Raw genomic sequence first — 24,743 nt, forward strand, 5'->3', positions numbered from 1 at the left:
ACTAAAAGACTTCTCTAAAATCCTAAGAAAATCGCAAAAAGATATGGTGATGTAAAGAGACCGGATATGGATTCTACTCGGGGACAAGCACTAGTGCTTCATCCTAACGGTTCAAACATGATCAAGCGTGATCCTCTCGGCGGTAGTGACCGCAAGGCTAAGACATCCATTGCTATAGTATATCCTACAGTCATTAGTATTGTATGCATAATTCTTCATGAAAACTACCAGGCCATGATCACTTACCCCTTTAAGCTACCAGCATCTGATCCCAAGTATGAAATCCAAAACTACAGCTAGTGGTCTCGGTTTGATGGGTGAGATAGCAACAAGATCCTATACCAATAATGATACAATAACTATGAACCTGTTCCATGGCATCCAAGGAGGTGAGAATAAACAGACAACATAAATGCATGAATGCTAATGCCCTAAGCTAAATGTTATGCAAAAATATAAAAGTAGAAGAGAAGAAAATAAAATCTTTTTGGATTTAAAAAAAATGAATGAAAATTAGCTTAAAACTAAAATGTTATGCAACCTAATTAAAAATGCATGAAAAAATAAAAGGAAAATGAAATGCCCCACCCCAAGCTTAAGAACAAGCATTGTCCTCAATACTTAAAGTAAGGGCAAAAATGACCTGAATCGGAGGATTGGATGACGGGAGATGTCTGTGGCAGTGGTTTCGTGAAATTACGACCAGTAGAACTCTGACAATCTTGAATTTTCCGGCGAGGTGGGTGCTGGAAGGTTATATGAGAGGAATGGAGTGGGAGGTCGATATGATTAAATGAAGAAGAAGGGAAGCTGAATATTTTAATCTATGGGTCAAAAAGGGTCAATTTTGGTCAATGTTGGTCACGAAAAGTCAAAAGGTCAACTCATTAAAACCTTTGGTCAACACCTGGTCAAATAATAGCCAAAAATAGCCCAAATTGCTCAGCACAGTACGCGGGTCGCGCAATGTAGCACACGGGTCGCGTAGAGCTTGCAGTTAAGTCTTGGGCCAATGCCGCTTCATCACACCTGACCGCGCAACAGCACGCGGGTCGCGCAACCCTCTAATCTTGATCTTCATTTTGCTTCATTTTTCTTCGTTTTTCACCTGTTCTTTCTTTGGAAGGCCCCAAACACCTAGAAACTCTTGATTTCTTCAAAAATAACTCTTTTGAATCCCAAAAATATCTTCCAAACTCATTTATTCAAATTAAAAACACAAAAACACAATGCTTTCCAAAAATGTCCTTCTTTAACGTCTTTGGCGAGACACCTCCAAACTTCACTTTAACACTTTGGGGCGTCCAAATGGACGACATCTTGGACATTTGAATCAAAAACTTCATTGAATGGCTTCAATCGATGTCTGTTAACCTTGTAAATTTTCCCCGTGTTGATATTTTTTAATTTCCACACCTCCATTGGGACTCTTTTCTTGTATTTGACTTTCTTTTTACGGGAGAACCACACCGGACTCAGACCTTTCATAATAGCAATCATCCAACCATATTATTTCTTGTACTTATTTAGTAAGGTGACCAACTCCTCCCTCTTTGACATGGTGGGTGAGTAGGTGACCAGTTGGGCGTCTTCTTTCTCGGGATAGGTATCCTTTGAAGGGTTCGGCAGATTTATCGTTTCCGGATCTTGTGGTTGTTCTACCACTAGAGTTAGTTTCTCATTGGTAGTGGGTGGCTCAATCTATCTTTTGTTAACCCCTATTACTTCGTTTACAGTTTCATTGACAACATTCTTAATTTCTTCTTCCTCTTTGATAACTTCTTCCACTTCTACTTCTTCTCCCTCTTCTTCATATAACACTCTTGGGCCATCAAAAGTTTTCTCATCTTTCAAAGGAATGCAACATGAGTTATGACATGGGCTCTCTTCAATTGGTAATTTGTGTTGAGCTTCCACTATACTCAATGATTGAGCAATTTGTGTTATTTGTTGCTCTAAGCTTTTGAGGCTAGATTGAGTTGTTTCCTGGAAAATTTGGGTAGAAGTGGCAATCTTTTCACAATGTCCTCTAAGGACATGCTTGGTGTTTCAGTTTGTTGAGGAGGGTAAGGATAGGGTTCTTGGAATAATGGAGTTGGTTGGTATTGGTTATTTCCCCATGTTTGGTATGGGTTTGGGTAATGGTTATTTCCCCAAACTTGGTTGTTGTCCCACCATTGATCATGTTGACGCTGATCATAACTCCATTGGTTTGACCGGTAGTAGCTTCCTTTATCTTGCACTTCTTCCCATTCTCCTTGTAAATATGGACACATGTCGGAATGATGTCCATTTTGGGCGCAAAAATCACAAAGAAGAGGTGTGGGCTGCACACTTTGGTCACTTTCAATCATCATAACTAACTGAGCTAGCTCAGAAAGTTGTTCTTAAATGCAAGGAGTATTCATTTCCGAACCATACTTTTTTTTTAAAAAAAAATTTCAGGATTATAAATTAGAGTACCTGCACAATGAGATATATAGGCATAGAGAAAGAAACTGGTTAAATCAAAACCAATCCCCCGCAACGGCGCCAAAAATTTGGTGGTTGTCGAGGCCAACAAAATTAATACCCTAAATATTACACACTAAAATAGTGTATAGTGGTAAAGGGATCGAATCCACGGAGATTGGTTCAGTTTATAACTCTATGAAAGATCTCTTTGTAAAAATACTTGGAATATGACAATAAATTAAAAATGGGGGTTTTGATGTTTTGAAATACTTGAAACAAACTAAAATTAACTATGATTTAAATAGACAATTGCAACAAAAATAAGAGTTTGATGTAAAATCAATAAGGGAGAGATCATTGACTTAATGTTTCCTCACTTTGACTTTTGATGAACATATCATTAGAATCCAATGGTGCAATACTTTGATTTAAATCCTTAATTTGGCTATAGTAATCCAAGAAGCTTGAGATTACCTAGACTTTTCTTAGTTGTCAAAATGGTTAGAGAAGCTCATAACAATTTTCTTAGTTAAAGTCACAATTTCCATTAAGCATGTAATTAGTGAAAGTTAACTAGCATTAAGAACCAAAAAGTCACCAAATCCAAGAGGGGTCAAATGCTTTCACCACCATGTTGGAGGAAATGTTTTCATGATTGTGTGAAGCAAAAAAACAACACAAAAATCATTTGTTTCTTGCTAATTTGAGGATCCTTTACTTAATCAAGAAATTAGCCAACTAATCACCACAAACACATTTAAACTCATGAACTAAAACATACACGTAGTGATAAGATGTTAAAACACAAAACATTTTCATAAAGATTTAAGAACATGTTCATGGATTCTTCAACATTCAACAAAAGTTCAAAGGATTCAACAAAAGTCAACCAAGATTAGTTTAGCCAAGCATGGCTAAAATCAAAGAAACAAAGTTAGAGAAGATTGTACCAAACATTAAGCAAGAATCAAGAGGTAAAAAGATGATGTTCTTGAGGTGTTCTTGGCCTTCAAAAGTCTGCAAAACTCCAGAGAGAATCTTCAAAAATCGGATGTCCAAGAGTATGCAAAAGATAGGCACCAACCTTCCCCATATAGCTTAAAACATGAATTCCTAGAAATGCCCCTGCAGGGCCTTGCGCGACCCGCGTGCTGCTGCGCGGGTGGGTTGCACGGGTGGTGCCTGACATGGGCTTCTTTGAGTTTTTGGGCCTCCAAAGCATATCCCACTAGCCCAGATCGAATCCAATCACCTCCTAGCCCATTTTCTTCATTTTAAGACCAATTTGGCCTCTCCAAATCCTCCAAACTCGCACGGTTAATAATCTACGCACGCTTGAATAAACTCCCGCATCTTGCAAATTTAAAGTTTATTTCTCTCCAAGCTTCAAATAATCATCAAACTCACTCCATGCATCATCTCCACAATCACCAAGCCTAACATCCTTTTTGTCTACCAAATCCCATCGCTTCCCATACGTCCCGAACACTCCCGCACTGCTAGACCCGAAAACCTACAATTATGCTCACAAGATTCGAAAGTACCCGAAATAGTCATAAAATAACAAAAAGGAAAATATGCAAGGAAATTATCTAAATTATGAATAAAATATATGCTAAAATAAACTATAAAAAAAAGTAAAGAAAATTAACTATCACATACCCTAGACCCTTGTTTTGATTATCTTTAAATTTTAATTGGGTTTCAAATAAGGACTCGACTGTCTGACTTGACGCAGTATAATTTTTAAAACTAACGTCTGTTTTTCCACACTTAATTTTTAAAGCATCAAGTTCTTCAGTTACAACAGCAAGTTGTCTCTTAATATAGTTATAATTTTCGTACTTGTTGATATACTCTTCCTGAAGTTTCCTAAAGTCTTTGGTTTTTGCTTCTAATTCAGCCTTCTGGGATTTCTGTCCTTTCCTGAGTTGATATCCTTCATATCTCAGGTCCTCAACTTCCCTTTTTTAATAAATCAATTTGATCTCGAAGAAATTTAATCGTATCTTCACATGATTGAGAACATGAAACTTCACATGAATGAGAACATGACACTTCATTCACCGGAAGGTTTGCGGAACTCATTGTTTTTTGACAATTCAAAGCGTCAAGTTCTTCAATTATATCAGCCAGACTAAGACGATTGAGATCTTTTGTCTTCTTGATGTCAGCCACGTCCATATCCCACGATTTTGGAAGTGCATTCAGCAGCTTTTTGTTTATCTCAGATTTGGTCAAGAAGATCCCAGCTATATTCATCTCAGTAGTGAGTGTGGTAAATCGCTACAATTGAGCTTCTAGGGTTTCTCCAGGGATATAATCGAACATGTTGAAATTTTGTCTTAACATCTCCTGACGACTCTCTTTCATGTTTTCAATTCCCTCGTAAACTTCAAAAACTATTAAAAGCACAACCAGAAGTCAAGCTTAAATTTAAAAATGACCTTTGACTATAAACCTCAAAAGTCAACCATAAAAGTCAAACTTGAAAATTCAAACTTAAAAGTCAAATCGAGAAGGTCAAAGTTTAAAGTCAAAGGTCAAACTTTAAAGTCAAAGCCAAAATTTTAACTAAAAAGTCAAAAATAAAAGTCAAAAAATTAAAATTAAAATTCTTTGGTTGAAAAAGAAATTTAAAAATGAAAGAAATTGATTTTTGGGGTTAAAAGTGTTAAATATGCGAAAGTGGTGCGACAGGGAGAGCTTAAGTTTAAAATATCAGAAGGAAATCATAAGTGCTTGGCTAGCCGAGATGGTAAGGCGCTTGGTTTGTGAGCAAGAGGTCGCAGGTGCGAAACCAAACACCCTCAAAATCGCATCTTATTTCTTAATGAAGCCCTGATGCAAAGCTTGCTGCTGAGCCAAGCCATCCAAACCGAGCCGCACATGTTCGATCCGCAAGCCGCTGAGCCCAGCCGCAATTCACTATCCACCAAGCCGAGGCCGCAAACTCCGGCGACCCGTTTCTGGCCGTAAACTTTGGACCGTAAACTCCGAACCGTAAGCCCTTCAAAGACCGTAAACTCTTCAGAAATCGCTGTTCTTGACGAAAAACAACGTTTTTTCACACTTTTTGCTCCAAAACTCGATCAAAAACTCGTTTTTAGGAAAAACGTGAAGAACAAACCCCCTTTATTTTTGCGAGATCTATCCAAAAAAGCAAAAATATATTCAAAATAAGATCAAATTGACTCCATATCTGACAAAAATGAGTGATACAATCCAAGCTCTGATACCAATTGTAAGTCCCAATCAAACGGATGATGCCAGATCACAACAAGAAGAGAATGAGAAGAAGAAGATGATGAATCTTGTATGTATTGATATGAATGAAGATCCGGATACAAGCTTCACACACACTAACACACACTCACTTTTCTCTCTCTCTAGAACACCTTCAAATGCACACACTTAAGCTCCTCTAGTGTTCATCACTCTGTTCCTCACACCCCTCACCCCTATATATATATATATATATATATATATATATATATATATATATATATATATATATATATATACATGAGAATATGGGCTTGGTGGACATGGGTCGTAAATGGGTTTACGGCCGTAAACACAACCGCAAACACGTATACGACCGTAAACACCAAGCTGTTTACGGTCCAAGACACAAAAATACATTTTCCTAGAAAAGTAAGTATAAACCATATTTTTGACCCAACAAGACTGCCTTACAACTTTGATCCCAAATATTTTTGCTTTTGTTAAATTTGTTTATAGTTTTCCTTTATGCATAAATTTAGGGGGGAATTAAAAAAATCAAAAATCAAACAAAAATCAGAAAAATTCAAAAATCAAACAAAAATAGAAAATTAAAAATCAAAAAATAGTGTTATTTCTGTTTTTTTTTTCTTCAGAAAATATCAAAAATCCAAAAATATTTTTTGTGTACTAATTTTTCTTTTAGTTTTGTTTAGTCTTGAAAAGTGATTTCAGGCGTAGATGAGACTCGTGGAGGCTGTATCAAGATATTTGAGCCAAAGTTTCATCCGTGATCATCAAAGAATTCTCATTCGAAGGAGCAAGAAATGAAGATTATTCTTTCGACATTCAATCCTTCAACCCCAGAAGCAAGGTGAAGATGCCTTCAAGATTATGTGACAGATTGCATTGAAGCCTCCTCAATCTGTTTGCTGCTATCTATAAACCTACAGAAGTGATCCAGAAGATTTGTACTCTCTGTTCTCTCTGAAGATTCTCAAGCTGAATGCGCCATCTTTCATGAATCTCTACAAGAAGCCTCCTCAACCAATGTGCGTTCAATGTCAAATTCTACAGAAATCCCAACTGCTCAAGATGAAGTCATTTATTGAAGATTCATATGTTCATCTTTGATGTTGTGAAGAAATTTGAAGATTAATGCTGAAGCCAAGCTCCCAATGAAGATTAACAATAAAAGCCATCTACTTTTTAGGAGGACTTTGTTAGGCCAATTAGAAAAGAAAGCTATAAACCAAGGGGGAGATTGTTGGGTCAAAAATATGGTTTATACTTTGCTTTTCTAAGAAAATATATTTTTTTGTAATTTTGTGGCTATGTACGGCTGCACATATGTGTGCGACCGCACACGTGTGTGCAGCTGTACACTCGTGTGCTGCTGGTGGGCCATGTCTCATATATATATATATATATATATATATATATATATATATATATATATATATATATATATATAGGGTGAGGAGTGTATGGATAGAAGAGAGAAAGAGAGGAGAACATATTGTAGAGAGAGAAAGTTAGAGAGAAGAAGAGTGTGTGTGAGAGAATCTATTGTGAGGAGCATCATTCATATTGAATACATCATTAGATTCATCTTAATTCTCCTTCTCATTCTCTTCTATTTGATCTGACATCATCCAATTTATTGGGATTCCGCACCATCAATTGGATCTGATTGATACACAAGCAATTTTGGGGACTTACAGTTCTTATCTCGGACCAAATCTCTAGAATGAAACCCCGACTTATTCCGGAGGAAGTTGTCATTTAACAACAACAACAACAACAACAACAACAACAACAACAAACAACAACAACAACAACAACAACAACAACAACAATAATAATAATAATAATAATAATAATAATAATAATAATAATAATAATAATAATAATAAGTTGGTTATTATTATTAAAATGCCCGTTTATATGGATTAGATTACTCAATTTCCGTAATTACAACCGCTTGATTTGATATGTTTATTATATTTCGTAGTTTATTGAGTCAAAAATGACAATAACTCTTTATTAATTTCTTTTTTTAAAATAAAGGTAAAATGTGAACAGTTTCAATAGTTTAGTGGCAAATAGATAACGAGAAAAAGTTTAGTGACTAAATGTGAACAAAATCGAAAGTTCGTTTCCCTCTAAAAAGTTCAATGGCTAAATGTGAACAAACTTCCTATTGTATTATGTTTTAGCAAATTATTTATTTTTGTTTAACTGTAGCAACATTTGTTGATGAAGAAATCTATGAAATAAAAAAAACAAAATGTAACATCCGGATTTCCAGGTATCATAATTTAAATATTTTTCTTTTGAGTTAAGACGAGAGACTCGACGAGTTGACGCCTAAACTCGTCGAGTAAGGTCGCGACTGATGACTCGGATTAATGAATGGATTCGACGAGTTGGTGAGGCGACTCGACGAGTCCGCACAATTGGCAGAAACCCTAAATCTTTGGGCCCGAGCCATATTTAAAGGCACTTATGGCCTTTAATTGCGACTACATTTCCCATAAGTGAGAACCCTAGCGAGCTTAAGTGTGTAGAGTGAGAGGAAGAGCTATCTTGAGCTTTTTGGTGTGATTTTGTAAGAAAGGAGAAGAGTTCCAGCAAGAGGGACCAAGGAAGGTTATTGTTCTGAGTTATTCAAGCAAGGAGCTTCATTCTGAGGTACAAAATGAACCCCTTTCCTTCCCTGTTGTGTAGATTCCATTTTGGGGTTAGGGCTTGAATCGCTTCATCTTTGGGGTTTTGAATGCCTCAAACCCCTCTTGCAAGTTTGTGTTATAGATCTAGACCTTTCTAGGTCCAGAGAGCCGAGAATATGAAGCTTTAGTAGAGTAAACCTTGGGGTTTGAAGTTAGGAATCTGGACCCTTCTAGGTCTAGAGAGCCGAGAATATGAAGCTTTAGTAGAGTAAACCTTGGGGTTTGAAGTTAGGAAGCATTTATGGGATTTTTATGGTATATATAATTACTTTCATCTTACACATAGATATGAAGTATTTATGGTATATATAGTTACTTTCGTTTTTTTTTTTATAAATATATTTTCAGGGTTTTTTTTTATTTTATATTTTTTATTTTTTTAATATCATAGATTTCTTCATCAACAAATGTTACTATAATTTAACAAAAATAAATAATTTGCTAAAACATAATACAAGAGGAAGTTTGCTTACATTTAGTCATTGAACTTTTTAGAGGGAAACAAACTTTCTATTTTGTTCATATTTAGTCACTAAACTTTTTTTCGTTATCTATTTGCCACTAAACTAATGAAATTGTTCACATTTTACCCTTATGACCGGTAACAACCGGTCATAAGGGTAAAATATGAACAGTTTCAATAGTTCAATAGCAAATAGATAACAAAAAAAAAAGTTTGTGATTAAATGTGAAAAAAATCAAAAATTCATTACCCTTTCAAATCATTATCCCTAAACTAAATTAAAAATTGTAGGAAATTAAGTTTACGATTTTTGGTAAAACGATGCAGGGACCATTTATGTAGTGTTGTTAGAAAAAATTTCAAGGGCGGCGATTGCTCAATGACATATAGTGCAGTGACCATATTTGTAATTCACTTATTTGTTCAAACACATGGAGTAGTAGACCTTCTCTCTATCTCGTATGCATTCACCATACAGCTGTTAGATTTATAGAATCTTCGTTTAATTTTCAAAAACCTGTTCGCAGATTCAACCCCTCGGTTCGAAAATGGCGCATTTGCGATCGCTGATCCTTCTCCTTTCAATTTCACTGTTATCTTTGCCTGGACTGAGCCAGGTGCCGTTTATTTGCTTGTTTCTGCAGTCAACGTTTCGTTTTTTCAGTATCTATTTTGGTTTCAGTTCTATTTATGCTTTGAAGTTTTTCTTATGCTGCTACTACGTTCTAATTACTAGTTCCAACAGATCATTTATGAACTCCATTTTTCTAATTACTATATCAATTACTTCAATTTGGTTGGTGTTGATCAATTATATAGTAGTATCAATGGTTGATTTGGGTCATGAAGAGGAGGAGTAAGCATTTCGACAAAGAAAGGGATGCCGAGATGGAAAGGGAGAGAATTTAGGAAAATTATTGGTAGAATATACAATTCTCTAAAAAAGGATTCTTACTTTGACTAATTCCATTCCTGTATCTTAAATTACAGTTTTGTGAGTCTGTAAATGGATATTGCGATTCAGAGAACATCTTAGCATCATCAAAGATACTGATAAAGGGTGGCACAGTTGTAAATGCTGATCATCAGGAGGTTGCTGATGTTTATGTGGAGGATGGAGTTATTGTTGCTGTTAGACCTAATATTAAGGTACTTCTTTCTGGATTCTCAAACTATGTTTCCCAGGCTATTAAATGTAAATATCATAACAACATTACTAAATTTACAACTATTCAATGAACACTAGGCAAATTGGTTGTTCCTATCATCAGAACTGTTGAATAAGAGAATTTTCATGCTGTTTAAAGCATTTTGATTACTCTTTTGACATTAAGACCAATACAAAACAACCCATTTTGAAATTATGAGCCAATCATGTTAGTTTATACTTTATATTCGCTGTGTTTATAGTATTTTGTTGCTTTCAATTTTTCGTTTTTAAATAAATTTCAAGATGAGTTCTATATCTACAGGTTCCTGATGGTGTCAGAGTTCTTGATGCTACAGGAAGGCTTGTTATGCCAGGTAAAGTTTGAATTTCAAAAAATGATTTTTTTTTTTTGGTTATGATTATCATGCCATTCTTTGAGCATTTTAAAGCATGTGATTGGTCTAAAGCTCAAAGTCCATGATTCTAACCTTTCCTCAGATAGTGTAATACTTTCTTTCTTTCTTTTTTCTCATTAATTGCTGTCCAGATAAATTTTTGTTTAGAAAAATATTTGAAAAAAAGAGGGCACACCTAAGTTGATAGAGGGAAATAGTGTATCATGAACTTATGAAACCATGGTCCTATTTGGGTGGGCTCCACATTGTCATTTGACATACAGATTGTTTTGTAGTTCCTGTTGAAAATTCTTGATTAGACATAAAACTTCATTGATAATCTTTAACAGATAACCATTGAAGATATTAGACATCTAAAGTTCCTATTTCAAAATTTGAAATTATAATCTTTTACAATTAAGTACAAGACTTGTTGCACAACAAACCTTAAAACTTTAGTACAACTCATTCACACAAACACCTAAACATTCTATAAGAATATTACAATTGAAAAATATAGAATGTAATTATCATTGGTGTGTGTGTGTGTGTATGTGTGTGTGAGGTCTTTGTTGTACTTTTGCAACACTTCTCATTGAAAAATAGCTTTTAATGCATTAAGCTTAAGTAATGGTCAAGTGTTCTTCTTACTAATGCATTGTACTTCCAATTCTTTTTTAAATAAGACTTTCTACTTTGCAAATTGTACCCAATTATAGCAATGAAAATTGCTTTGTATCCAGATGACATTTCTATAATTGGATAGATTTTTCAAAGCACAATGTTGCAATAGGAGGAAATGAAAGTAGGATGCTATAATAAACAAATATATGAAACTACATTGCTATTTCTTGTATTTAACCCTTCAAAAATCTCATGGTTACTGCAGGAGGAATTGATCCTCACACACACTTAGCCATGGAGTTCATGGGCACAGAGACAATTGACAATTTTTTCAGTGGTCAAGCAGCTGCTTTAGCTGGTGGGACCACAATGCATATTGACTTTGTTATCCCTGTTAATGGAAGCTTATCCAAAGGCTATGAAGCCTATGTTGAAAAAGCAAAGTTATCTTGCATGGATTATGGTTTTCACATGGCCATAACAAAATGGGATGATATTGTTCCCAAAGAAATGGAAACTATGGTTCAGAAAGGTCTGTAATGTGTTTCTCACTCATAAATATCTACACATTTTCATTTCCAAAATTACTAAATCCATTTTTTTTTCTTCTACCCGTTAATTGTTTCATGGGTAATTGATGTTCAAGAAATCACTGGCAAATTTGTGAAATGTCAAAACTAAATTAGGAAAGAGAAAGACTCATTTCACTGACTTTCTCTATTGAGTTGTTCTTTCTGCATTAAGTAGAAAAAGAAACACTCTTATATAGCTTACCATATTAAGTTCATTAAGTCAAAAAGAAACACACACACTCACGCACACACACACACATAAACATAGATCATTTCATAAGAAAGTTTCACATTCGCCATTAATTATAATTTCCAATTTATTACAGTTCTTATAATTTAAGATAGGATTATCTATTAACACTTAATTATAGGGTTTTGGTATGTTTTTATTTAAGGATGATGAATAAAAAGTATTTAGTTTTGAACTCTTTGGGAGGTTGCCTGTTTCTCGATTTACAGGTTTCTACACATCCAAGTAGAAGGGTAAAATGGTCATTTACTTAGACTGAAACAGGTCATTTGGTACAAAAAAGAAATCGTATTTGTGTATACAACACTTATTCCAGGTTTCTACACATACAAGTAGAAGGGTAAAATGGTCATTTACTTAGATTGAGACAGATCATTTGGTACAAAAAAAAAAAAGTATTTGTGTATACAACACTTATTCCAGACAAACATCATTTAGCCATTCACCACTTAATGGAAAAAAAAAAAGAACAATCCCTAACTCAAAAAGAAACATTACCTAAGCTATTTATTTATTTATTTATTTTATGATTTACAGGTATAAACTCTTTTAAGTTTTTCATGGCTTATAAGGGTTCCCTTATGATAAGTGATGAGCTTTTGTTAGAGGGTCTAAAAAAGTGTAAGTCTCTTGGAGCATTAGCAATGGTTCATGCTGAAAATGGAGATGCTGTTTTTGAAGGACAAAAAAGAATGATTCAACTCGGTATAACTGGTCCAGAAGGGCATGCTTTATCAAGGCCTCCAGTGGTAATTATGTCATTTCATCTTTCAATCAGTTTAATTTTTTATTACTTGATTGAGATGTAGTTTGAAACAAATGATTGCAGCTTGAAGCAGAAGCTACAGCTCGAGCAATTCGATTGGCTGCTTTTGTTAATGCACCATTGTATGTTGTTCATGTTATGAGCTCTGATGCCATGGAAGAAATAGCAAGAGCTCAAAAATCAGGTTTGTAAGTTTGTATGTAAATTACATCTTTAACCTTTTGCTATGAAATACTGAGGATTATGTTTATATTATAATTTTAAAATTTGTTTTGAAGTATAGGGCAAAATGTTATTGGAGAGCCTGTGGTTTCTGGGCTAGTGCTTGATGATTCTGTTCTATGGAATCCTGATTTTATAACAGCTGCAAAGCAAGTGACTTTTTCTTTTTTTTTTTTTTTTTTACAATTTCAAAATTATCATTTTATTTTTTCATTTGGTGTTTTTTAATTAACTGAATTTTTTTTTTTCAGGTTTGTCATGAGTCCCCCAATAAGAGCAGCAGGACATGGGAAAGCACTTCAGGCAGCATTATCAACTGGAATTCTAAAGGTTTTATTTTAATACGATAAATGAATATTACAATCTATTTGTTCTTTTTTTTCACAAAATACATTTAAAATAAATGATATTTTGTTAACACAAAGTTCCAATTTCTTACCTTTTGCTGCTACTTTTTAAAAAAATGATTTTTTTTTTTTTTTTAAAAATCAATTTAGCAACTGAAGTATATTATTTGTTACACATATGCTCTCTATTTTTGCAGCTTGTAGGAACAGATCACTGTACTTTCAATTCCAAACAAAAGTCTCTTGGGATTGACGATTTCCGCAAAATACCAAATGGTGTCAATGGTAAATACCGATTCTACCCCTGGTTATACAATTTCTCATATAACCTAAAGATGAAATTTATTCACGCCTGGACAAATTTTCTTAGGCTTGTTTCACTTATGAGAAGTGAAGGGCATTTAAGTCTTTTTGCCTAGTGTACCTTACATTTGCATTTTCACAGGTATTGAGGAAAGGATGCATCTTGTTTGGGACACAATGGTGGTATGAAGATATCAAAAAAAAAAAAAAAAAAAAAAAATCAATAAAAAGTGTAAAATCTTTGAAAGATTAATAATATAAAATTTCTAATCAACATATTTGTATTTTGCACGTGAAGGAATCTGGCCAAATATCTGCAACTGATTATGTCCGTGTAACAAGTACAGAATGGTAAAACTGCTTTTGTTTGTGTTTGGACATTAATTTAAATCATGAAATTTGACTTTTTTTTTTTTTTCCTTTTTTTTTTTGTCAGTGCGAAATTATTTAATATTTATCCTAGAAAAGGGGCTATTCGTGTTGGATCAGATGCAGATATAATCATTTTCAATCCAAATTCAACCTTTCACATCAGCGCCCATTCTCATCATTCTAGATCCGACACAAATGTCTACGAAGGAAGATCCGGAAAGGTAATTCACTAATTCATCAATGCTTTATTTATTTATTTATTTATTTTGTTTTTTGACTTCAATTTATGCAATAAAGTTCTGTTTTTATCTCTATTTCACTGGATAAGTAAAATTTTGGACAGGGGAAGGTGGAGGTGACAATTTCTGGAGGAAGAATTGTGTGGGAAAATGAAGAACTGAATGTTGTTCCTGGATCTGGAAACTATGTATCAATGCCTCCTTTTAATTATCTTTATCATGGCATCGATAAAGCAGATCAAAATTACTTGGCTTCCCTTAAGGCTCCAGTAAATCGCATCAAACAATCTTTATAAATTAGAAAACTATATATGCTGTTTGATTATTTAGGTTGAATATACTACTGTTTATTTAAAATATAAATTTGAAATCTTTAAAAACTATACTACATTTTGTAAATATGGATTCTGTAAATAGCTTTATGGATGCTTGTAAGGAGGTGAAGAAAAAATCTATAAATAAGGTCTTGTTGTGTGAAGAGTGTGATTTATCTTTCTCTGTTGGCTGTGGGACCGGTTGTTAAGCCAACTAGTGATGAAAAATATTATGTTGGTTTTTTTTTTTTTTCTTTAATAATTTCTGAAACCATGTAATGCTTGCATATGCATTATGTAGTTTGCATTTTTAAATGTTTAAAAACTTTAGGTTGCGTTTAGTTACGGAAAAACAGTTTTCATTTTCTGTTTTTTTGTTTTCCCTTTTCGATTTTCGTTTTCCGTTTTCATTTTTCATTGAAAAATTCAGAAAACGTGTTTAGTTAAACTTATTCATTTCTCATTTTCAGTTTTAGAAAAATAGAAAACGTGTTTAGATATGTATTTTTCTATCGGTTTTCATTTTTAAAAAACGGTAGCGGTGGTAAGGTGTGGATGGGGGCGGTGACGGTAGTGGGTCGGCGGCGGTGGTGATGATGACAGGCGATGGTGGTGGCGGCGGCAATTGTGTCAGTGGTGGTGATGACAGGCGGCAGCGGGTGGTGGTGGTGCTAGTGACGGGTTAGTAGTGGATGGGGTGGAGTGGGTGTGTGTTTATAGAAAAATTTTTGAATTAGAAAAATGTGGAAAACAATGATTATCAGTTTTCCAAAATTTTCCAACTTCTTTGTAATTTTAGAAAACGGAAAATTTTCATTTTCCGTGAAAAATTTAGAAAAATAGACGAACTAAATACGTTTTCAAAATTCTCATTTTTCTTGAAATTTTTTTCCGGAAAACGGCCCATTTTTCCACAACTAAACGAACCCTTAAAGTTTCAAGTTTCCACGAGAACATTGTGATTTACCTTTGAAAGATTCTATTCACAACTATGATTGTTAAAGCTTTCTCTAAATCTTTATTTAATATATAAACAATTTTTATTGTCTAAATTTTATCTAAAGTATTACTATAATATATAACTAAATATTTTCGTTTTCTATTTTTTTATCTAAAAATGTTTGAAGTATAAAAATATTATATTATCTATTTTTGATTTTTACATGATATATTTTCATATTGTTAATTATTTTAAAAAGAATGGTTAAAGTGATTATAGACATTTAATTATTTAATTATTACCTTACTGATTTTTTTTAATTTTATTTTGAAAAGTTTATTTATTCATTAAAGAATATATTCAAAAGTTGATAAAACTAAATAATTTTATTGAATAAAATATCAAAAAAAATTATCAAATTAATAAAAAATTTGTCGTATGTTATTCGGATTTAACTTTTAACCAAACCAATTAAACCGATCAAATTGAATTTTCTTTTATTTCAATTAATTTTTTTAAATTGAAGACAACAACCATATCAATTTTTGAATATATTCTTTGATAAATAAATAAACTTTTAAAAGAAAAAAAAACATATGTTAGCTAATAGTAAAATAGTTAAATGTTTATAATCACTTTAGCATTTTTTTTTCACCTATCATGTGCTAAAATGTTAATCATATGAAGAAGATTATCACAAATTATATCATATAAAAATTAAAAGTAGATAAAATGATGTTTTTATACTTCAAATATTTTTAGATAAAAAAAATAGAAAATGAAAATATTTAATTATAAATATTTTAGATAAGTTTAGATAATAAAAAATATTATAAACTTAAATAAGTTTGTTGGATTTACTAGTATTGTATCAAAACCCTAAGAATAAACATGTAGAGTATTCTACCGACAATCTCTTATTCTCTCTCCAGCCTCCACCAAACGATAGTGCAAGACGACGAATACTATCCTGACTTCGCCAGACGACACCCATCATCATAGGTGTCACCCCACCATCTCAGGTTTGATTTTGTTCTCATTTTTCCATTTTGTTTTTGTATTGAGATTACTTTAAGGCTTTGAGGGTTCGTCTAAGGATTTTTGTGTTTATTGTATAATTAATATTGGTGTATAATCTTAGAGTTCAATTATTGTTTGTCTATAGTGTTTAGCCTCCTTAATGTTGCAAAAACATCAATACATATTATTTGTGTGTATTAAATATACATTAACAAAAAAAAATGTATTTTCCAACCGAAACCGAAAAACCGAAACCAAACAGAAACTATCGATTTTGGTTCCGAAATTAAAAACCAGTAATATCTGTTTTGGTTACTTTAAAAACCAGCCCATAAACCGACCCAATACTATTATTTCTATTTGTTTAGTATTTATTATTAATTATTAATATTATAAAAGGTAGAAATTGAAAATAAGACCGGTACTCTCCCAAACCCTATAGGCAGCGTTTCATTTCCCCGCTTCTCTCTTTCAGCCTTCAGCGAAACACTACAACAACAGCGAACACTAACAGCCGATTTGATTAAGCAATAAATAGTTGATTAACCGCTGAACTGAACTGAGTCGATCTCGCGCTTTGCCTTTTATCTCGACAGGCTCCGCTCCACTCTCCAAAATCGTGCAGTTCTTGACTTCCTCCTCGTATTACAATGTACACACACTTCTTTTTCCCATTTCAGCTTAGAGTTCGATATCTGTGTTTAATTTGATGATTCTGAGTTTTCAATTTCACCAATTTGTGGTGTTAATTGGATGCATATGAGATTAATGCTTTTAGCTTAGAGTTCCAACTCCATCTATTTTCGTTTGCCTTCTGTGTGTTGTTAATATGAAAATGAGCTTAATGTGATGAATTTCAGATTAAAACATTGCTTAATTTGTCTCTAATCTGCTATCTGAGTTTGTAGTTTGTGGACATTATTTGATGAATCTGAGATTATACTTGAATCAGTTGAATGTGATGAATCAGTTGACTCCGAAATGAGGTTATATTGGAAAACGTGTTTAAACCTAAAACCCGTAAACCCATGGGTTTAACCCAGAAACAGATAAATCCTTGAAAACTTCAAAAGAAATTGCCTATGATTAGCGAAAATTCCTTTTCTAATTTACTTCATTACCCCATACTCATTTTCATATTGTAGTGCTGCAAGATTTAATACAAGATAACTGTTTACTGTTTATCATCACAGATTGAACTCAACAAGAATGGATAAGAGGAAGATTATGAAGCGTGGAAACAAAGAGGTAGCAACTTCTACTACATTCATGGATATGAAGTCCCAGAGGATGGAACTAAATTCAATATTGAAAGATATTCAGTATATGGGTAATAATTGAATTTATTGGTGTGAAATGGATTCATACAATTGAAAATAATGTAACACATTTAATTATCCTATAATTTAGGATCCTCCCATATGACATGGAAAGAAAAGAAGGCTTTAGAAAACAAGAAAGTAGTTTCTCTTGGTGGAAAGGTGAGTTTCATAGTATTTTTATTTTTTTTACAACAATTGATAAAAAAAATGTTACAATTGTTGCATTGCAGCCTCCCAATAAGCAGAGATTGCCTCTAAGTGTAGCTCGTGTACAAATGAAAAAACAGAAAGAAAGGGATCAAAAGATGTCACAAGAGGTTTTTATTTCTCTTACAATTCCCACATGTTTTTTAAACACAACTTCTATGTTATAATTAAAGTTGGAACTGTTTTTTTTTTATTATATAGAATATGATACTTGGACAAGTTGGAGGGAAACACGGAAGCCGAAGCAAACGGGAATTGGAATCACGTAAGCCGGAGGATAGGGTATTGATGTCAACTGCTGGCCGATTCAGGAATGGAATCCTTGATGTTAAAGATATGTTGAAAACCAGTGCACCATCTAGGGACCGTGGTTTTTCCGGCAGCCGTGGGTCTGGCGGTCTTGGGTTGGGTGATGGTGGTGGTGGTAATAAGAAGGGTGGTGGTGGTGGTGGGAAAAAGAAGCATGGAAAGAAAGGTGGTCGCCGGAAAGGCCATCATTAAGTGCTAATGTTTGTGTATTTAGGTTTTGATACACATTTAAGAAAAAAAAATGTATTTCTTATGGAAATTGTTAAAGGTGAAAAATGAGTATAAGAGTTGATTAATTTAATATGGAATTAATTGTTGTAAAATGGTAAAAATAGGTGGATCAAGTTATATGTTTTGGCAAAAAGTCACACATGGAAAGAGGGGACTAGAAAACATTATTCCAAAAAGGAGGGACAAAGTACAAAGAATATATAATTGATCCAAACCTTCAATGGAATTTATGCATCAAATTGGCAAAATAAAATGTGTCCAAGAAAGTATAATTGTGGATAACGTTTGTCAAAATATTCAATTATTTCATCTTTATTTAAATGACAAACATTCAATTATTCCATCTTTATTTAAAGCAAACGCTTTATTATTAGCAAAAAATGCTACACTCATATAGTGCTACTTTCGAAAATAGGTCTATACGATTATAAACACAAGCTAAGTTATTAGTTAAATCTGTTGTTGTGGGTTTATGATTATCTTTACTAAAGACTATATATTCAGGATCTATAGATGAAAATTACGTTGTCAAGAATTTTTATCTTATACCAAAGTTCAAAAAGACAAGTACTAAAATTGTAAAGTACAAAAACACACATTTTTTTATTAAAATATTATGGAAGCTTGATTATACAATGATGGTGGTAACGGGGTTTTCAATGATTTTTTACAAATGATACAAAGATCTTTATATAGGCGAAACACAAAGAAATGACATATGAAATATGCCAAAACATAAAAGAATAAACCATAGCATATATCAGGGAATATTCTCGGACCATTATTTGATTATATTACATTGACCCTACATGATAATTCATACTAATAATTTACATAATAATTCATACTAATGGTCGACATCTTTTTTTTCATATGCGGGCCCTTCGAGCTTCAGGACAAAGTGGAACGAGACGATTCAGTTTTAACGCTTGCAGGCAATAATCATCCCATCCTGGGTCCACTATTAAAATTGAATCGTCATCCTTTGCATCATCTTGTAGTAACTCTTTGGATTTGTCATTGCTTGCATCATTTTCAGATGTTGTTACGCCCCAATCGTTGTGCAAGGGCTTCCAGTTCGATGAGAATTCTTCTGGCTTCTTTGTTTTGATTTCTGACATCTTCTCCTTGGTTAGACCAGTGGTTGTCTTTGGTTGACATTTCAAAGCAGATTTGGGTGCACCATTGTATGATTGCTTGTAGGCTTCACATGACTCTGACTACTTCTTTTGCTATTGAAACTTCAAGGTCTTGAGCGACCGATCTCCGTACGTTAGATTTATCCATTCTGATTGGTGTTTGATTGGCTCTAATCTAGTAACTTTTGTATAGTGCTCCTGGTTCTTCAAGTGTGAAGATTCTTGGAAGTGGATGGAAATCTTCATGATTTCTTAGCAGGTGATCTTCATATTATTCTGAAAGGCATAGGGGGATTGTAGAACTTCCTCCACTGAGCAAAGAACTACTACTGATAACTGTTTTATTTCTCCGGTGCATTCTGCAAAACAAAGGTTAAGAAGTCTTGAGAGAGAATCAACAAGGGTGTTATGTTTCCCCTCTATATGTTCAATGTTAATTTTGATGCCTGTTCTTGTGACTGCGTCTACAAACTTGATCCACCTAACTCTTGAGGATTTATTACTATTAGTCTTATTGTAAAAACTAATAATGCCTTGACAATCCGTTCTTAAGGTGACTTCCTATTTGTTAAGGTAGTAGATCTTCAGTTTTTCTAGAGTGTTGATGCAAGCATTAATTTCAACATCAATTGTGGATTGGGTTGTTGAAAATTTGCCACCTGCATATGCACAAATTATTTCTGAACTTCTTGGATCTGCCTTGCTCTTTTTCCATTTGACTATTCCTCCCCATCCTTCCATGTATCCATCTGTTTCCAGGATGGTGTATGTAACAACCCGATTTTCATAATAAAATGTTCATTTTTAATTAATCGCAACCACTTGCATAAATCATAAATTCCCAAAACATCTGTTTTCAAATCAACATCCATTACATCATTATTTTTCTTTTAAGTCATCAAAGTTTCCCAAAACACGTCAATAAAAGAGAGATAGAATGTACGTCGCGCCATCACGCCTTGACCTTGCCCTTAGGCTCTGAAGTACCTGAAACAAATCAACAACCTGTAAGCGAAATGCTTAGTGAGTTCCCCAGAGCATACCACACACAATCCACATACACATATTGTAATAGTTATTAAAGCTATACATATACCACAGAAACCATGCAAATACGAACCAACAAGAATGCCATGGGCTACCCCAAATGGTCTTTACCTAGGACTGCCATGGCCTACCTCACATGGTCTTACATCCAATGTTATGGGCTACCCCACATGGACTTTACCGAGGACTACCATGGGCTACCCCACATGGTCTTATATCCAATGCCTCAGGCTCCCCTAGGGTCTTCCACGCAACCATATAATCACATAACATGATAAATCATAAAATAATTGTCATACACATAACATGATCACATAATAGGTTGGCCTTGGTGCCTTAGACCCATAGGTATGGTGAGAAGACTCACCTTAGTCTGCCGAATATAATTACTGCTCTCCTAACAGTCCGCAATTTCCCGAGTTGGATAATAATAATAACATAAACAACATTAGGGCTTTAAATTAACTAAGGGGGAGAACCCAACCTCCAATTCCTCACTCAAGGCCCAAATACCTTATCCTTGCTAATGGGCCTAAAAGTCCAAGTCCAAAATCCTTCATGGGCCTTTTGGCCCAAAAAGGCCCAACCATTAAATCCATGGCTCATAATAGATGTCAAGCCCCTAATTCACAGAATTCAATCAAGCCCACCAACCAAATGGGCCCAAAGGCTCAAAGGTTCAAAACAGTTTAGGGCCCAACTGTTGCTGCGTACGCCTATCATACAATCTTGGTACACGCAACGTACTGAGGGTTTGGGGACTACGCACCGCGTACAACTAGTTAGGCCCAACGTACAACCAGTTTATGCACTTTCTCCATTAAGTTCTTAATGCTTGATTTCCTCACGACTAAAAGTCGGATCTAGGTCTGCTAAAACGTCCTAAGGCATAAAGTTGCCAACTTTATTCCCTTGCATGCCTCATAAACGTCCAACACTTCCATTAAGACCTTTCCAAGGTCCTTAATCCATGCATGAGACCTATTCATCCATCAAGATCCCATTTTTATGCTTCTAAACAACCAAGGGACCTCAGATCTGCTACCCTCATCTTATGGAGTTGCTTAACTCATCAAAAGAGGTCCAAAACCAACCAAATGGACAAAACTAGAAAACCCTAGCTAGATCTAAGGATTTAGATGGAAAGGTGCAAGCTTTTTACCTCCAGAAGCCTTGTAAGGTGAGTTTGATGCAGGATCTTGAAGCACCTACACGTTCCAAACTTGCTTAACCACTTCTTCTTCTTGCAATGAACACTAAAAGGTCACAAATGCACTCTTTTAAGCACAATAATGATCTCACAAGGTTCTCTGGGGTACAAGGACGCTCTAAGGCTATGGAGGCTCTCTGGGGTTAAGTACAAGGGGCTTAAGATTGATGCAACACATACAAGGCCATAAGTTTAGTACGAAATGGTGTTCGTAATGTGGCATATCAGACCAAAACATAAAGTTATAGATGTATCAGTCGTATATGGTAAGTTTCTATGTTTCCTTTAAGTTTCATATTATGCATTTTCTTATTGATTTAGAACAAAAAAGGTAAAATTTTGACTTTGTTAATATGTTCAATTTTGATTTTTAGCAGGTGCACTCACATGGTTTAGTATTAAGTTTCATCACGGTGGGAAATTACTAAGTTACCTGATATAAAGTACATTGGAGGTGAAGTGAATTATGTTGATTATGTGGACATAAATGAGTTTTATGTACATGAACTTGATGCAATAATGATTGACCTAGGTTACCCAGACCCACAAAATTCTGAATTCGCTAATGAATCCCCAGTGATATACTACCATTTTAGGATACCTAGTGATGACTTTCAATTTGGTCATAGAGCTTTAGGGAATGATCAGGATGTGATCAACCTTTCTAAATACATTGCACATAACAAGCTGATTGAGGTGTACACAGAGCATGGGAAGACAAATTTACTGAATTACTTCATGTCTCCAAATGCAAAGGATAAAGTTGTCATTGAGGAATTACCAGAAAATGATAATCAAGGGGCTGAAGTTGAGGGTCAAATTCATGTAGAATCTCCATCGAAAAATATAAACCATGGTAATGATGAGCCTATTGGTGAGTACATGTCTTTGATTCTTTTTGGGAGTAAGCATGACACTTTCTCACCAGAGTATACAAGGGGTAGAGTTGGGAATTCCAAAAGAGGTGAAGGTTCTTGCAACAAGAGGCTTAATTTAGAAGAAATTGATGAGGGTGTTCACATATCAAATGAAAAGAATGATGACCAGTATGGTTCAAATGATGTTCTGGAGGCAGCAACTTCTGTTCATATTGATGAGATGGATGGTGTTAGGGAGGCTGTAATTGGTGTTGAAGAGGCATCAAATGTTGTTGAAGGATGCTACAATATCCCCTGTTAATAATGATGATCAACAATTGAATGAGCTATTTGATAACCTTATGGAAAATTTGATTGGAAGTGATGAGGATGATGCAAAGTATGAAGGGGATGGAGAATCCGAAGAGGGTAATCCAGAGTACGAAGAAGATGATGAATATGAAGAAAGTGATCCACAATATGAAGAGGATGATGGATCTCAAGAAGTGGATGACATAATGGATGTGGACAACAATATTCAAGATGTGGATGTGGACATGGGAGACTTCACTCTCAATGTTGAAAGTGATGTGGAAGGATCATGTATAAATGGTGTTGATGGGCATGAACCTGAAGATATGGAAGTGATCAACAATGAGGAATTCGAATCTTTGGATGAAGAATCTGACCAAGCCAGAGAAAGAAGAGATCTTATCAAGAATTTGGGAAAAGAAAAAAAGGTGCAGCCTTGGAGCAGTACATAAACAGCCATTTTCAGTTGGAGATAAATTTATAAGTAAAAAAGAATTAAAGGAGACAATTGATTTGCATGCACTAGAATCAAGAAGGAATTTTTTTCTTTAAAAAAATGACAATGTAAGGATTAAGGCACAATATATAGGAGTTGTACCTGTCACCAATAAAGGCCAAGTGGGTAGCCAAGCTACCACTTCAAAAAGAAAGGGTAAAGAATTAAAGACACAAAAAGTAACATGTGGTTGGTATATTCATGCATCTAGGTCAAATCTTGAATCTGATTGGTTGATAATGACCTTAAATCAAACTCACACATGTTTGCAAACAAGGAAACTCAGGGCTTGTGTAACATCCCAAAAATACAGTCTGAAAATTTCGTTCAATTTAATAATAAAAACCATAGTCGATAAACCTCATATAAAAATCATAAGCAATGCATCTCAAAATATTATAACAATTGTCAAGTATATCATAGTATAAACATCCCAGGCTGAACAAATGGTGTGTGCACTGCAATCTTCCCGAGCTTCTCTTTTGAAAACTGAGTACCTGAAACCAAAACTGAAACTGTAAGCACGAAGCTTAGTGAGCTCCCCCAAACTACCACAACACAATAACATAATTAGCACATATTGGCCCCTGCCCACTACATCGGACCAAAATCCGGAAACTGCATCTGACCAAAGTCCGGAAACTAACCAGGGCCTTACCCTCTGTATCGGATCGAAGTTCGGAAACTGCGTCGGACCAAAGTACGGAACTGATTGGGACCTTGTCCCCTGCATCGAATCGAAGTCCGGAACTAACTGCATCGCACCGAAGTCCGAAACTGACTGCATCGGACCGAAGTCCAGAACTGACTGAACATAGCATAGCACAACACATCAATTAGCATAAACACATATACTGCATACTGCATCAGACCGAAGTCCGGAACACATAACACATAGACATGCTTGAGTCACAAAGACATCAAGCACCCTGATCTACTGCATCGGACCAAAGTCCGGGACTGACTGTTAACTAGACGGGTCGGTATTGTGGTCGTAGACCCATTTCTACTAGAAGGAAACTCACATCACACTGCTGAAGCCCCACAGACTCAATCCCACACTGCTGAAGTCCCGCAGACTCGACCCCAACTGCTAGATGATAGATTCCCGATACTAACTATTCTAACACACACACACACACACAACCACCCTAGTGGTGGCCGGCGGTGGCTTGTGGCGGCAGCCACCACCTCACGGTGGTGGTGGTTATGATCTTGGGCCAAC

At 34.7% G+C, this 24,743-nt stretch overlaps 2 protein-coding genes across 4 annotated transcripts; both read left to right on the plus strand.

Annotated features, from left to right (window-relative positions):
* The first annotated feature begins 9,237 nt into the window (after positions 1–9,237).
* PYD2 (pyrimidine 2) lies at positions 9,238–14,592 on the plus strand. 3 transcript variants are annotated; one of them, XM_078986130.1, is made up of 14 exons: positions 9,238–9,280; positions 9,402–9,491; positions 9,865–10,023; positions 10,347–10,398; positions 11,309–11,575; positions 12,403–12,614; positions 12,695–12,815; positions 12,915–13,002; positions 13,105–13,183; positions 13,398–13,485; positions 13,646–13,686; positions 13,802–13,854; positions 13,940–14,096; positions 14,219–14,592. In XM_078986130.1, exons 1-14 carry the CDS (start codon positions 9,254–9,256, stop codon positions 14,408–14,410), a joined length of 1,626 nt encoding a protein of 541 aa, XP_078842256.1. In that variant the 5' UTR covers positions 9,238–9,253; the 3' UTR covers positions 14,411–14,592. The 3 variants fall into 3 exon arrangements, with proteins under 3 accessions (XP_078842256.1, XP_078842257.1, XP_078842255.1); XM_078986131.1 differs by having other exon boundaries at positions 9,242–9,333; XM_078986129.1 differs by having other exon boundaries at positions 9,247–9,313.
* Positions 14,593–16,812: 2,220 nt separating this feature from the next.
* Positions 16,813–18,549, plus strand: LOC145034032 (uncharacterized). The gene is made up of 5 exons (XM_078982465.1): positions 16,813–17,040; positions 17,582–17,718; positions 17,799–17,869; positions 17,941–18,027; positions 18,119–18,549. The coding sequence occupies exons 2-5, from the start codon at positions 17,598–17,600 to the stop codon at positions 18,416–18,418; spliced, it is 579 nt and encodes a 192-aa protein (XP_078838591.1). The 5' UTR covers positions 16,813–17,040; positions 17,582–17,597; the 3' UTR covers positions 18,419–18,549.
* Positions 18,550–24,743: the final 6,194 nt, after the last annotated feature.

This window comes from Lactuca saligna, chromosome 3 (assembly GCF_052625555.1).
Source record: "Lactuca saligna cultivar CGN05327 chromosome 3, ASM5262555v1, whole genome shotgun sequence".
Lineage (NCBI taxonomy): Eukaryota > Viridiplantae > Streptophyta > Magnoliopsida > Asterales > Asteraceae > Lactuca > Lactuca saligna.

Excerpts from the sequence above, each read along its gene's own strand:
- LOC145034032 (XM_078982465.1), top strand. The coding sequence starts at position 17,598 with ATGGATAAGAGGAAGATTATGAAGCGTGGAAACAAAGAGGTAGCAACT. Across the intron at positions 17,719-17,798 it reads GAAAGATATTCAGTATATGG|GATCCTCCCATATGACATGG; the intron begins GTAATAATTGAA and ends CCTATAATTTAG. Across the intron at positions 18,028-18,118 it reads ATCAAAAGATGTCACAAGAG|AATATGATACTTGGACAAGT; the intron begins GTTTTTATTTCT and ends TTTATTATATAG.
- PYD2 (XM_078986129.1), top strand. The coding sequence starts at position 9,254 with ATGACATATAGTGCAGTGACCATATTTGTAATTCACTTATTTGTTCAA. Across the intron at positions 10,024-10,346 it reads CTGTTAGACCTAATATTAAG|GTTCCTGATGGTGTCAGAGT; the intron begins GTACTTCTTTCT and ends CTATATCTACAG. Across the intron at positions 13,486-13,645 it reads AATACCAAATGGTGTCAATG|GTATTGAGGAAAGGATGCAT; the intron begins GTAAATACCGAT and ends GCATTTTCACAG.